The 14,718-nt window shown below is 44.1% G+C and overlaps 4 protein-coding genes across 16 annotated transcripts in view; 2 read left to right on the top strand and 2 right to left on the bottom strand.

The window, feature by feature from the left end:
• LOC6728866 (tight junction protein ZO-1) overlaps positions 1 to 8,723 on the top strand; it is an 82,757-nt gene extending 74,034 nt beyond the window's left edge. For 6 of the 12 annotated variants that reach the window (XM_016177180.2, XM_016177172.3, XM_016177181.3 and 3 more), the window contains 9 exons: positions 608 to 841; positions 1,186 to 1,778; positions 1,843 to 1,991; positions 2,052 to 2,151; positions 3,221 to 3,461; positions 3,534 to 3,825; positions 3,905 to 4,037; positions 5,161 to 7,331; positions 7,853 to 8,723. In XM_016177180.2, the coding sequence (XP_016035558.1) occupies positions 608 to 841; positions 1,186 to 1,778; positions 1,843 to 1,991; positions 2,052 to 2,151; positions 3,221 to 3,461; positions 3,534 to 3,825; positions 3,905 to 4,037; positions 5,161 to 7,331; positions 7,853 to 8,076 (4,137 nt within the window). In that variant the 3' untranslated portion in view covers positions 8,077 to 8,723. Of the gene's footprint in view, positions 1 to 607; positions 842 to 1,185; positions 1,779 to 1,842; positions 1,992 to 2,051; positions 2,152 to 2,387; positions 2,972 to 3,220; positions 3,462 to 3,533; positions 3,826 to 3,904; positions 4,042 to 5,160; positions 7,332 to 7,852 lie in introns of those variants that run through there. The other 6 variants (XM_016177171.2, XM_016177174.3, XM_039295252.2 and 3 more) reach the window with 4 other exon arrangements.
• A 193-nt stretch (positions 8,724 to 8,916) lies between these two features.
• LOC6728867 (armadillo-like helical domain-containing protein 3) lies at positions 8,917 to 11,783 on the bottom strand. 2 transcript variants are annotated; one of them, XM_016174998.3, is made up of 5 exons: positions 11,572 to 11,783; positions 11,291 to 11,492; positions 10,772 to 11,225; positions 9,609 to 10,564; positions 8,917 to 9,554 (listed from the first exon to the last, which is right to left on the bottom strand). In XM_016174998.3, the coding sequence occupies exons 1-5, from the start codon at positions 11,623 to 11,625 to the stop codon at positions 9,100 to 9,102; spliced, it is 2,121 nt and encodes a 706-aa protein (XP_016035562.1). In that variant the 5' UTR covers positions 11,626 to 11,783; the 3' UTR covers positions 8,917 to 9,099. The 2 variants fall into 2 exon arrangements, with proteins under 2 accessions (XP_016035562.1, XP_002104200.2); XM_002104164.4 differs by having other exon boundaries at positions 10,772 to 11,228.
• Positions 11,784 to 11,973: 190 nt separating this feature from the next.
• LOC27207852 (iron-sulfur cluster assembly scaffold protein IscU) lies at positions 11,974 to 13,324 on the top strand. Its single transcript, XM_016183496.3, has 3 exons — positions 11,974 to 12,190; positions 12,374 to 12,914; positions 13,103 to 13,324. The coding sequence occupies exons 1-2, from the start codon at positions 12,104 to 12,106 to the stop codon at positions 12,749 to 12,751; spliced, it is 465 nt and encodes a 154-aa protein (XP_016035563.1). The 5' UTR covers positions 11,974 to 12,103; the 3' UTR covers positions 12,752 to 12,914; positions 13,103 to 13,324.
• On the bottom strand, positions 13,310 to 14,220 carry LOC27207064 (vasotab). Its single transcript, XM_016182815.2, has 3 exons — positions 14,062 to 14,220; positions 13,513 to 13,710; positions 13,310 to 13,455 (listed from the first exon to the last, which is right to left on the bottom strand). Exons 1-3 carry the CDS (start codon positions 14,087 to 14,089, stop codon positions 13,397 to 13,399), a joined length of 285 nt encoding a protein of 94 aa, XP_016035564.1. The 5' UTR covers positions 14,090 to 14,220; the 3' UTR covers positions 13,310 to 13,396.
• Between the last annotated feature and the right edge of the window lie 498 nt (positions 14,221 to 14,718).

Below are 14,718 nucleotides of genomic sequence, written 5' to 3' on the forward strand. Positions count from 1 at the left end.
AACTCATTATCAATATACCAATACCAATTCTATCGAACCAAATTTGACATACATATTTAGGCTTAAGTATTTACGCAAAAATCGCCATACAAATTTTTGCCAATATTTTTATAAAGTTGCTAACTAAATGTTTTTCGTTTCATTTGTTTCTTTTATTTACATACCAAAAACCAAATATACATCATCATGGTCATTCCCCGCTTAATCACCCGTAAAACCCGATGCATATAATCAAACAAACACCACAAATAATAATCAAAATGTCCTCGTCCAAAACTAAAAACAAAAACCAAACAACGAAATATACTCAAAATGCCAAATATCTTGTGTTCGTCCACACATCACGTATCCAAATGCTTCGCAATCGAACGCCTTTCAATCAAACGAATCGTATCGAATCAATCATAACTTTCAATGTTTCATAAACGTTTCTTGTTGCTGTTCTTGCGTTTAAATTGACAACAATTGAAAACAAATGTTGCTCGCTCCCAACGCGCTAAATTTTGACATTCGAAAACAAAACCAAAAAAAAAAAATAACTATCGCTAAAATTCAATTAACTTTTGCCAACCAATTGCGCCCAATCCTGCAAACTACCAAACCCCAGCCAGTAGAATCCCTCTCCGACGATTTCCTCTTCCCCATGACCACATCCCGACTCTCGTATGCATCAAGTCCCGAATCCGATTTGGAACTGAGTCCCGGCCCATCCGCATCATTGTCGCTTGGCAATTTGCCGCAGTTGGTTAAAGCGAGCTCAGATCCATCGATTGCCACTAATCAGGATAACTTGGATAGGGATAGAGACATAATTGGTGAAGGACTACCACCTCCATATACGGTAAGAGGTCGAAAAACCAACCAAACAAACAAACAAACAACCAATCAAACAAACAAACAAACAAACAAACAAAACAAACTCAAACTAAGAAATGGCATGCGCTTACACTAAAATCAAAGAGAAAAAACAACCAAAAACTTGGGAAGTTTCTAAGCGTCCATCCAATTCTCATCCAAATAACAATGGTCAACAAAAATAAAGCAAATATTGAGAGAAATTTACAAGAAACATTCTAAAATCAATATTTTCAATAATAGTTTCTCAAGAAAGTTTATTTTTGCTGACTAGTGTGCTAATCTATTTCACCATCCACTCACAAACCCCTTGCAATGCACCTGCTGCAGGTACCCTACGACCATGCTGTACCCGCGAATCCCAATCGCCGCCAGACCATGGACTCCAGCAAGTACAGCATCTACGGCACCAATGTGCCACCGCAGCCGCAGCAGCCCGGCGTTGGAGGAGATCCGGCTGGAGTGAGGCCGCAATCCCTGTACGGCATTAATGCTCCCGATCTGCCGCCCCGCATCGATCGTCAGTCCAAGCCGGGGGATATACCACTGAACACCTCGGGCTCATCGTCGCGAAATGGCACCCTGGGTCGAAGTGCACAGGAGCGTCTGTTTGGCAAGGCTGTGGTGCAGGACGATGTCCAGGCGGAGTACATAACCCGAAATGCTCTGGTCGGGTCCGGAGCAGCTGAAACCCTGGATCGCCAGCAGCAGCAGCAGCAGCAAACCCACGCATCCTTGGAGCGCCAAGCGCGTTTGAATGCGCAGCTAAAGGCCAACGGAGTAGGCGCCGGAGGAGGTGGTGCATCCACCTACGACAGTGTGTCCAGCTACGACTCGTACAACAATACACAAATGGCCATGCAAAACTTGGGACGACTGGGTCCCAATGCACCCGATGATCTCAAATCAGTGCCAAATGCAAAGTGAGTTTATATTTAATGTAGCTTTTGTACTTTAGTATTTATACGTTTTTCCAAATTGATTTAGTGGTCGCCCCTTGCCTCCGACGGGTCAGTCACACGACTACGGTCGCACTCCGCACGATCATCGCAGTTTCGGAGGACCAAACGATCTGAACCGGCAGAGCAGTCCGGGCAGGCCGCACTACCATGACATGAATGCGTCCCGTAATATCGGTGAGTGGCTCTATATGCCATGGTTTATTCAAAACTAACATATTTCATATCATTCGACAGATCCACGCAATGGCACACCACAGCGTCCTTCGAATCTGGGCCTGGAAAGCAGCCCACGCAAGCCTTTGGTGGAGACGAAAACGGATTACGGCAAATACAGGTATGCGTGATGAAAATCCATTACTTTGGGGGAACGCCCTCGAAAAGTGTATAAATTGCGAGGCTCAGTCAGAAATAAAAACATACTTCTTACTTTCTTTTTCTCCTGCGCCGTCGTTATTATCTGAAATCACTCGCATGAATCTTTGTCGACTGTGTCGTAAATATTCCTTTGTATCGTTCTGAATAAATGCAATATGATTATGTGTATATCCATCTGTGTCCCTGGCCCATTAGACGCTATCATTTACATGCGCCCCATTTGAAGCACTTGCATATGATGCACTCGCTCTCACCTTCGTCCTCGTTGTCGCTCTCACCTTCGCCCTCGTCCTTGCCCCTTCACATGTCCTGCGGCCTTCAGCTGACACAGCAGCAGCTGCTCCGCCTCTCCACCGGCGGTTTCGATCGCCGACCCATTGCTGCACCACGTCTGCATGCGCTGATGGCACCACTGCCACCGCCAGCTCTGATGTCCAGTGCCTCGGCCTACGATACACTCGTCTAAGCAACGAAATCGAAATCGAACTTATTTTATAGATACACTACGACTTTTTATATGCGATGATACTGCACTGAAAACATTCCTTTAGTACATGTTTTTAACACCTAAAATTAAATACTTTGCCTGTGTCACTTTCATAGTTTTTAGAAAGTCGATCTAATTGAAATTGTTCTTATTTTACATTTTACCTTCAAGTTGATGGTTAAAGCCTTTAGTGTTCTAAATGATCTGTATTGATACCTTCGACCATGTAAATAGTAAACTCTTTTGCGAGCTCCAATCCAAAGTGCAATAAACGATACTGATTAAAACCCGATTGACCCAGATTTTTGTATGCCGTCTAAGCACGATGAATATTTATCATATTTCTACCACACATATCCTTATAATTACATAAACTTTTTTCTCTTTTTTGCTTATGTATTGTGCTCGCCATCATCAACTGTTTGTCCCCAAAAACAAAACTCAATCTCACACACCCAAAACCACTGCAAAACCACCCATAACGCAATTATATATCACCGAATCCACAATCCCGAAACCATTTGAATCAACAATCCATCAGTCGGAATAACTCCGTAACGCAAGCGGATTACACAAAGCTACCGAAGACGGCGCCACATGGAGTGGTTCCACCGCCGAATGTGAGCAATGGCCAGAGCCAGATGAATGGCAGCGGAACGCCCAGCAGCAATGGCAGTGGACCCTTCAAGCCGGTGCCACCACCCAAACCCAAAAACTATAGGCCACCTGTGCAGAGTGGTGGTAGCAGTGGCAGCGGTGGCACAACTCCTTGGGAGAATGGGGTAAGTTTCATACTTCGGCATTCAATTCTCTCTTTCTTAGACTTTCGACTCATCATATACTCCCTTTTTAAGGACTCTGGTTCGCCACGTTCCCCGAATGGCTTCTATTATCCACCAACGCCTTCGCATCATCATTACGGCCAGCAGGCGACCCCGGGTTCACCCAGCAATGGCCACATGCAGCCACCACCACCGCAGCAGCAGCAGCCCACCTACGGCGGAAGTAATGGCAACTATGGCCAGGCACCACCACCACAACCCTATCCGCAGGCCAATGGCTACAATGGGAATGGCCATCACTACAACGGGGGCAGCGGCACAGGACCCTATATTGCACCGCATCGCGGCATGCCACCGCCAATAGGTGCGTGGTAACCCTATCTGAAGGGGTTATATCTTCTAAGCATTGCATATCCTAATACCTACTTAAATGTTAACCATAGGAAACCTGCCGCCTCACACGCCCGAACGTCATGCTCTGGACTTGGCCGGAAGTCGGGAGCAGCGTGGTTCGGCCTTCGAACTGTATCGTAAACCGCAAATCGGAGCTACCGCCGGGCACCATCACAACATGAGGTGAGTCCATCAGACCATTAGATACCCGTAGCTCCCTGAATAAATCCATTGCTCTCCCAAAAGGGCATCTTCCTTGCCAAAAGTAAAAAACAAAAAATGAAATGAAACACACGAAAACATACAGAACTCTTATTGATTCCCCACCCTCCAATTTTCAACATTTGTGTTAACGAAAAATGTTTTATATTCTTGTTAAATGCCATTTTTGTACTTTACAATATCAAACATTCAGTCAGCGAAACAATCAGCCAATCAATCAGTCAATCATTATGCCAATCTCTTCATACTTTCATGCGGTTGATGGTCATTACAAATTATTCGATGCAAAATTTCACGAAAAACGCACAACGAAAACAGATCGCATATATTCCATAAATTTAATAATTATTGTATTTTGCAATAACCAAAATTATTAACCAAACCATAAATTAAAGCATAACAAAGTTTGTAAAAACCAAAGCTAAGGTTGTTGAGTTGAGCGCTTCACGCACATGTAAAAAATGAAAAAAACGAAAATAAAACATTTTTCGGGTTAACTTCTACTTGCTATTTTAGTTTACAGTACAAAGATTCGTATCCACATTTCTCTACTTTCAAACTCAAACTCGTATTACTATTTAATATGATCATGCTTTTAGCTGGTTCCTTAAATATAACTACTCTCAATACATTTCTCGGGTATTCGAAAGTTAATCTTGAATCTAACTATGGTTTTGGGTAAATTCAACCTTTCTAAATAAAAACGATAACTAACAAAAAACTACTTTAAAATAAAGTTTAAATATTTGGTAAATGGTGTTTATTCTACAGTTTTGGTTAATATGCAAAGTATTTAATATAAATATATGAATATATTTTACACGTGCGCTTCTTGTGTGTCGTAAGCGAAAGTTTTGCAGGAATAAATTGCAAGTTAGACATGTTTGTTCAATATTTTTACTTCCCTTACTTAAATGATGAAATGTACCGCCTCGAATTAAAACATATTCTGGTGGCCATTTTTAATAAACAAATTGATTGCTAAAGTTCTAAAGTTCACGAAATCCCCCACATCGAAAACATTAAAAAAAAAACTCCTTGCTAATTGCACACAAAAATTTCGAATCACATAATAAATCTTTAGCGAAATGGAGCCGTACGATGAGCGCTACGATGATTACTATAACATGCCACCCCCTGCCGCCCATCCATCCCAAGGGCATCATATGCAGCGATCCCGATCAGCTCCACGTTATCCCCACGAGCGACCTCCTCACGCCCAAGATCCGAACTACTACGGCCACTATGGAACGTCCAGGGGACATAGTCAGCCGCGCCAGCAGTATCCTCAGCATCACCAACAGCAGTATTACGATGATCATGGCATGGAGATGGGTCCACCACCACTGCCGCCACATAAGAAGAAGAAATCGGTGCTAAAAAGCCCACTGGTGGCACTAAAGAATGCGCTGCTTAAGAGTACGAGGCCACTGCGGAGAATGAACAGCATGGTGGAACCGGAGAGGAAACCGAAGGGACTTCGACGCCAGCAATCGATGCTGGAGAGGGGTGTGCAAAGACCCTACTATCCGGATGAGTATCCAACGTATCCAGCTGGCTTTGAGGAGCGTGCCCATGGCGGACAAGGCATGATGCAACCTCATCCGCAAGATGCCTACTATCAAAGGGGTGGTCACTACGCGCCGCAACAGCAGGATATGATGAACAGCACCTACCAGAATCTGGAGGGTGAGGATATCTATGGGAATATCGGCAACACAGTTCCTAGAATGCCGCATCACCAGGACAATGGTTACGGATATGACCAATATGATCTCTATGCGAATCGAGCGTGCATCGATCTGGAAAGAAGGCAAGCAGAGGCAGCTGCAGCTTCTGGCGGAAGAAATGGAAGGAGAATTGTAAGGCGCCACAGCACCACCACTGCAGATCGTGGAGGAAATCCCGGACCGCCAAGGAGGCCTATGATCAGTCCTGGTTATGAACAAGATCCGCAAGAGATCTACCAGACCCGCAACGGAGCCTACATGCTGCCCGATCAGCGAAGGGCGCCCAGTTCGGAGGTAATGACCCGTAGACGATTCTATCCGGGGGCTGCCAATGAACAGACTGAGGAGGAACCTCTCTACCAATCTCGACGCGAAATGCAGCGTGAAATGCAGAGGAATCATCTGTACCAATCGAAACGAGAAATGCAGGAGAGGATTAGCCAGGGCAAGAGGGATATGGAGCGAGAGTTTAGCCCCCAGAGCAGCAGCAGCCAGTCGGAGGCCTCCAATCCGGAGGCAATATACCAGAGTCGCCGGGAGGCCAAGGAAAGTGCTCTGAAAACGAGGTCACAACTGAGGGATCAGATCTATCAGACTAGACGGGAAGCCCTGGACAGCATGGCGGAACCGATATATGTATCCAAAAGAGATATGGGCAGACCAGCCCCAATCTATGAGACCCGTGAAGAGAGTATCCTCCAGTCCCGAGAAAATGAAACAGATGAGAAGAAGGAAAAGGAGTGCAAAACCGAGCAGATTCAGGTGGAGATTAATGCTCAACCGGAAGAACAGATCGAAGATTCGACCTTAAGTCGTTCGGACCTGCAGAAATCTTCGGACACGGTGATAGAAAATCCAGCGAGAGCTCCTCTTGTGCAGGACGAAGTAGATGATGACGAAGATGAGGAGGTTCAGGATCAGAATGATCCCGCTGAGAGCTCTGCTGATCAGACAGAGCAGCCAACGGCTATTGAAAATAATCTGCACAACGAGGGAATGGTGGAACAAGCACAGAATGATTCGGATGACGTGTTCGAAGCAGCAGATAAGGTTTCTCCCCTGGCCCCTCCACCAGCTCCTGTTCAACCGCCGACCCCGCGATCCGGTAGAGCTCCCTTCCACATTTCGAATATCCTTAAGCGAACAGCACCTCCTCCGAGTTCCCCAATCGGCGACAGCTGCACCTCCATCGAAACCCAGTACACATCACAAGCCAGCTTGCCAGTGGGTCCACCCAATGCGACCAGTACGCCATTCAGTAGCAGCATGTCGTTGCCCATCGCCGGACCAGTAAATAATCAACCTCCGGCCAACGGACCCTTTCCCACTCTGCCCCGTGAACCCAGCACCTCGCGCGGATTCTTCGACTCTAATGGCGGCACTCTGGCGGATAAGCTGTGGCACGTCTCACTGCAAATCCCGCCGGGAGCCATTCCGGCCGGAGTACGACAAGAGATTTACTTCACCGTGAGCGATCCGCGAATGGGACAAGCCGTCGGCGGTCCTCCGCTGGACATGGAAAATGGTTGGTCCCACTAAACACAAAAACCCACTCTACTTCGTATTGTATCCATCCACCAAAACCACCGCCACTACCACAAACCTCTTGATTTTATTTTTATTACAGCATTGTTTTGTGTTTTTTGTTAATAACCATTATGTTTTACGTACTTAACCTTTAGAAATGGTGGCTGGTGATTTGCTGTAGTTTAAACATTAGTTTTAGATTTTATGCAATATATACTAACTTGTAGTTTTGCTTCCTGCATGTAATATCATATACATTTTTAGACCTACCTTTATACATTTTGTCTCACGTTACCTCTAAACTATTTTCAATTTTTTATCCAAAGACTTTATAATCTTTTGCACGAATCGTTTGTGTTTCCAACCGAGTGGAGTCTATGCCTGTGTCCACTTACCTACTTCCTATAACCCCACACGTTTTACCACCACACTCTATTAAACACAACTATATTTGCATTTGTAAAACCCAAGGAAATTATAAATATCTCCTACTAATGGCCTTGTTATTTGCCTTCGCAGGTGAGACAATGCTGTCACCGTTGGTGATGTGCGGGCCGCAGGGCCTTGAGTTCCTCGTACCGGTTACGCTCAACATACCGCACTGCGCCGGACGAACTGCATCACTGGGACTGGCCCTCAAGGCGACCGATAGCGAGAAGAACCTGCACACCGAGTGGGACAACATCGACCTGCCCAGCAATGCCGCCGCCCACACGGTCTCCGTCAAGGTGGATCACTTCTAATCATTAAGATTCATAGCACTACCATTCACCAGCCAACTTGAACGATATACGAAATTGTAAATAGATCCGTAGTATCATATATGTAGTCTTAGGGCCGCAATTCCAGGGCAGACGAAACGAGCTGAGCAAAGAGGTAGTATAGGCATTGCTTATATAATATAATTAATTTAATTCGATATTGTCTGTTAATTGTGCCTTTAAGTGATCGTTTGGCTCTGCCTCTGAACTATTATATCGAGCTAGAAATTAATCAATCGAATGCAATGGATACTTGTATAAAGCGACTAGAATTTAATTTCATACACAAATTATTTTGTATATTTTAAATCATCCAATTACTATGTATTTTAAATGTATTCATATATTTAACATTTTAAATGATATATTCGACATTTTATTAGATATTCGCATATTGCTTCGACCCATGATCAATTTTAATTGCATTCAAATTGTTAAATGCGTGCAAGTATTGCATGCTAAAGTTAAACATATACCATTTATAAATCGTAGCGATATCCTTAGAGCCAATATACACGCCTGTATAACCAGAAAGAAATCATACTTTACAAATATTTATACGCATTTTTGAATTAAAGATTATACACACGTGGAAAGTTTGGGAATAAATAAAAGAGCAACAATAATAATCACATTCTCTAAATCATTTTGCCCAACATTCAAAATTCTTCTTATACAGGTAAGCAAGTTTCTCACGTAGTGACGAAGCGCACCGAGAGAGTGTGCGACATTTAACAGATCGATATAAAAAAACTTGAGTTCTACCCCCGTGGTTAAATAAATCGCCAATGGTTTTTGACTTCGTTAAGAGGTGATTTGGTCTGATTTTATATACATGTAATATTTATATATTTTGTATACTTATGTAAAAAACTTGCACAGAATATGTTTTTGCTTTAAGTGCACTGTTTTAGCTATAAAAGTCTCGCAAAGCACTTTAAATCTTATAGATTACATCGAGTTTACGCATCCAGAGATTTGATTATTTAAAATATAATTACAAAACTAAGCAAAAGAAGGCAACGCTTTTGCTTCTGGCACTGCTGTTGCTGAAGCCGGAGTGGCTGTACCGGCCGAAACGGATGTCATAGAGGAGGTGAGGAGTATTTCCTGGTCGGGAATAACAGACACGGCCTCCTTCACATAGCCGTAGATGTGCTTGCGCGTATCATTGACAACATCGCGAACCATCAACTTGAAGAAGTTGGTGTGCAGTGGCGTTTCCGTGTAACGTTCGTATTGATCCAGGGAGTCCTGCAGTTTGAGCGTGAGGTCGTAGTTCTTGCGCACCACATCGAGTATCTGCTCCTCCGTGGGCGTAGAGAGTCCTTGTTCTGCCAGCCATTCCTTGATCTTGTTCTGGAAGTGCTTAACAATGGCCAGGATATTGACCAATGCGTTTAAGAGCTTGATTACATCGTCTTTGTATTCGCACTCCGGCATCGTTGTGTAGCGAAGAACTAAAATTAAAAAGGTTAGTTTTGTTTCTACAGATAGAATCTGAACAGTCTCACCCATGGCATGTATTTCCGTAAATACCTTCTCCTCGCGGTTCAGTTCGTAGTAGAGCTCATCATAGCTATTTGTTGTGGCCAGGAAAGTATCACCGTAAGTAATAAACAGATTAAATATATTCACCACCTGTAGCGACAGATGGAATATGTTGCATTTTTTGACCAGCGTCTGCTCTTGGTTGACCAAGAACCGGAGAAGGCCAATGAGAGCCGACCAAAGTTCCTTCCACGGATAATTGAGTCGCACTCTACATCTCTTTTGATAGCACAAGATTCGATGGATAACTCCAATGCAGAGCAGATACAGCTCCATCGGAAACTTTTTCATCAAATGCGATACAATGAACTCCACCAGAAGGTCCAGTAGAGTGGCAGCCAAAGGCTGGGACTTGCCCACCCGATCAACATTCAGCTTGCGATGTCGCATCTGCGCCCGATGCAGCATGACTTTGAAAGTAAGATTGCTGTCGTGCATCATAGAGTTTGCGTACTGGTCCTCGGAAATGCAGGTGAGGATGAGGAAACACAGCTTCAGATTAGCAATGCTCGATTCGTTCTTATTGTCCTGCATCACGATGGAACAGTACTGAAATACGGCCACCAGCAGATTGGTGGGATACTGTGTAATGTCAATGATGGGTGCATTGGATAGATCCGGCACAGGTTGGGCCAGACTCAATGTGTTACTGGGCGAGGGCGGGGCACTGGACTCCGCCTGCGTGTGAGCCAGAGTTGTGATGAAGTTCCGATTCAGGTGCACTGCCTCGTAGAGCGCAAGTAGAAGGCCATTATTCGCCTTGATCTGCTGCACCCGTTCGCATCCTTCATCCGACACAAACATGTTGCCCACAATATTCGACAGCGACGAAAACCAGGAAGAGGATTGCACATTGTTAAGACTCTGAATGTACTGGCGACAGAAATCAATTAGCGATTGCGATATCATTTGGCCATAGCTGAAATCAAGATAAAGTTCGGGTTACTATCGAAATAAGATATGCGAGCTCGTGGCAAGTTATCTGTTTGATGACGTCAGTCACCAACTGCTGCCACATAAAAGAATTTGGTGATTCAGTTTAAATATTTGATTACCCTCGATTATAAATTCTTTAAGCCAATTGCTTTAATATAAGTTGTCAGAAATATATACTAAATGGACTTACCCATTTAAAGCCAGCTCATCAGCGAGTATGGAGAGCTGCACCACATAGGGGTTAGTAGCTTCATGCTTGCGATAGTTGACCAGGATAGTAAGTAGGATAACGATGTCGTGTCCATGCTGGCTGCGGAACGTAGGATCACTGAGTAGCCTGACGAAGGCGTCGAACATGCTGTGCATCATTAGGTGCTCGAAGAGGGCGTTCTGGTTGACGTTATCCGTGCCCGTGACCAGAACCTGCAGCAGTTTGAGGCACATAAAGCGAGCGTTTTCGGGCACATCGCCCAGTAGGATGCGATTGCAGTACTGCATGAGAAGCTTCAGCCATTCGTCCATCTTCTCGTGACCGAAGATCTCGTTTAGGATGTTAAACGTAGGATCTGCGTTGGACTTCTTAAAGATCCCGTAGAATAGGGAGCACAGCGTTTGTAGGCTGTTGCACAGCCGCTTGGGATGATCTTCTGGGGGAAATCACGGGTTATAGGTGGCTTGAGGTGTATATTAATAGGTCAAACTGGTCTACCCGTGTCAAGCATTTCGATGCACCTCTGGAAGAGGGTGTTCAGGTTCGGTTTCACCAGCTGCAGCTGCTCGTTGTTAAGTTTGCCAATCTCATTCTCCAGCGCCTCGAAGTTCGGCTGCAGCAGGAAGAACTCGTTCCAAAATTCCGGACTCTCGCTGCTGGGATCCTCACCCCGGCACAACAGTTCGTATATATAGACCACCTGCAATAAATTCCAATTAGTCAAGCAAATCACAAATCTTCGAGGGCGGAGCTCATCAAATCCGGTGCTCCGAGCGAACCTTCTCCTTGGGCCGCTTGGTCGAGCCGCTGCCACTACGCTTGCGTGAGGTCATGACTGAATGTGGATATTATTGACCTAGGGGACTAGTTTCAGAAACTCATAGTCTGCTGCTGTAAAAATATATTGGAAGTTGGCAGAAATTGTGGGTGGGCAATAGTAAACTTTGTGATTAGGGAGTGACCATAGGAGTGAGTTTACAAAATACCTGGCTAGCTGCCAACTCAGAGTGTGATTTAAAATGCAAGAGGGTAATTTATTCCAGCTTTTTATGGCTGATAAAAAATTACGTATAACTTATAATAAATAACTGTACTGTTTTTTAAGGAGTAAATAAAAATATAAGAAATCTGTTATAAAATCGATAACATATCGACAACAGCATTAGCTGGTCTTTCACATCTGCTTTAAAACGGGCACACTGTCAATCAGCTGTTTCTAACACGCAGTTGCCTGTGTTTTTCCGTTCTCTTCGAATTTCACAACAATTGTTCAATAAATTGATTTATTTAATTGACATAAGCAATTTAAATATGTCCCTGGTGCGAAACTCCTCCCGGTTGCTGCGATCGCAGCTGAAGCGCGTACAAAGTGTCCCGGTGGCATTGTATCATGAAAATGTAAGTTAGAACTCGCAATTGCCGCGCGGAAGGTTCTTTCGTAATAACTAGAAGCTGTATAATATAGATAAGAAACGAATTTGTTGTCGTTCTGATAGACAGCGTTTCAGGCGGCACGCAAAGTGATAAGCGTGATAGCACAACCCCCCGGTGACTAACACACCTACCCATTTCAACCCACAGGTCGTTGAGCACTACGAAAACCCGCGCAACGTGGGATCTTTGGACAAGAAGGATGTCACAGTGGGCACCGGCCTGGTCGGAGCACCTGCCTGCGGCGACGTGATGAAGCTGCAGATCAAGGTGGACGAGAACGGCAAGATAGTGGACGCCAAGTTCAAGACCTTTGGCTGTGGATCGGCCATTGCCAGCAGCTCCCTGGCCACCGAGTGGGTGAAGGGCAAGTCCATCGACGAGGCCGGAAAGCTAAAGAACACGGACATCGCCAAGGAGCTGCGTCTGCCGCCCGTCAAGCTGCACTGCTCCATGCTGGCCGAGGATGCCATCAAGGCGGCCCTGGCTGACTACAAGGTCAAGCAGCAGAAGAAGGTGGCCAACTGAGAGGCGGAACGGAATCTGTGAATGTAGTAGAGCGTATCTCTGAACAACTACTAAAAAAAAAACAACTATAAGTACTCTACCATACAATACAATACCATATACTATATATTACTTGGCATTAGGTCGTAGTATGCGATTATTGTTCGCTAGAGCTCTGTGAGTGGTGAGTCAAATGGTGTGGATACAGTGAATGGCGGTTAAGAGGAACTACATACATATTTGTTAATATGTATGACAATGCAAAATAATCCTCGTTTATTGCCTATTGGCTAGTTGCTCTTAACACACTTTTACTGCAATAATAACAATAATACTCGTGCAAACTGATTAATGCTTTGATTTTGATTGCAGATTGGCCGCGTGACTGCTGATAAGTGCATAGGAGTTTAGGAATCGTCTGTAATTGATACTAAAGGATAGCTGGAACTGATCTTGTATGAATGCATATACACGTGTGTGTTTTGAAGGGGAATCCTACGTAGTCCCGAGAGCTAATTAAATTTTCTGTTCTGTTATGCGAAATACATGCTTGCGTCGAAAACAAATAAAACGTTCCCGTTGGAATAAAAAATACATGAATATTTTATTGCACCATCAGTGAAAGATGTTCAATCGTCAAAAGTGTTGAAATTGGACTTCCGGTTCCTAGGACAGACGAACGCTCACTCCGCCGCCGCACTCTCCCTTGGACTTCTGCTCGAATGCTGCGAAAGGATTAAATTATATTTTATTCTGTAAGGATATTGTGGAGGATCTCTTACGATCGTCGGCATGCTGGCAGTTGTAGTTGGCCATGACGCACGGGCTGCCAAAGGTGAGGAGGCGCTCCTTGCTGCTGTTTTTGGCCTTGGCGCAAACGGGCTCGTACACTTCACCGCAGTTGCGCTGGCAACTGTTGGTGGCCGGCTTCTTGGTGTCCTTCGCCGGAGTAGCCAGAACGAACGCCAGCAAGCACAGTGCTAAATAAGTTTGTTAAATAAGATGGTCATGTTAAAATTCTTAAGGACGCTCAGATATGTTTGCTTAAATTAAAACTAGAAAAGTATGTATTGATACTTTACAAATTTAATTACATCACGGTTTAAAGCTCATAATAATTTTGTAGATCACAATATAATTTTGTCCGTGAGATCATTCATTTGGGCTTTTGGTCTTAATGGATATCTAATTATTTTTAGCACTTTCCAATTATACAACAAATTGCTTCGATTTATCCTAAATTGTATTTACAATTTTGTTTATTTTCGATACCTAAACTGGACCCTTTGTATTTTTTATTGATGCTAATTAAAAGAGTTGTTTTTATGTACCTAGAAAAGCAAACAGAGCGAAACGCATTTTGAGTAACAATCGAAATTTCCACGAAATCACAACTAGAATAAAAAAGATTCGACTTTCGCAAAAACCGGCTTCGAGTCGCGTTTGAAGTGAACTGAATTTTAGACTGCGAGATTGATCACCTTTATATACAAAGCCGGACTCATGAACAATAGAAAACCAGCACAGACACAGCTGCAGAATATATAGATGGGCAAACCGGCGACACATATAAGTACGTGTGATAGGAATCGTATCTCTCACCTCAACCCACACAATCGCGGATTGGTGTGTATTAAAAACAAGCAAGTAAACATAAAGTGCACTTGTTTATATGGGTACCCCGTCGGGGGATAACAATGGTGGGTCAACGAGATGATAATGACGATGCTGTCGCAGCAATTTGGATAGATAATGGGTTTGATCAGGCTGGATCTGAGCATGGGCGGGTTTTGAGTGACACGCGTCGCCGGTTGTAAGCGGTTCTCATCATCCTATTTTATTTTATTTTATTTATCCACTTGACGGGGCATCCCACGATGACATCCTGAACGAAATATGTCATAATACCCCATCGCGCACTTTTTAACCGCGGAAAACAAAATTTGTGTCCGATTTTTTGATGCTTTGAATTCGTATACGGTAATTAC

Source organism: Drosophila simulans, chromosome 3R (assembly GCF_016746395.2).
Source record: "Drosophila simulans strain w501 chromosome 3R, Prin_Dsim_3.1, whole genome shotgun sequence".
NCBI classification, from domain to species: domain Eukaryota; kingdom Metazoa; phylum Arthropoda; class Insecta; order Diptera; family Drosophilidae; genus Drosophila; species Drosophila simulans.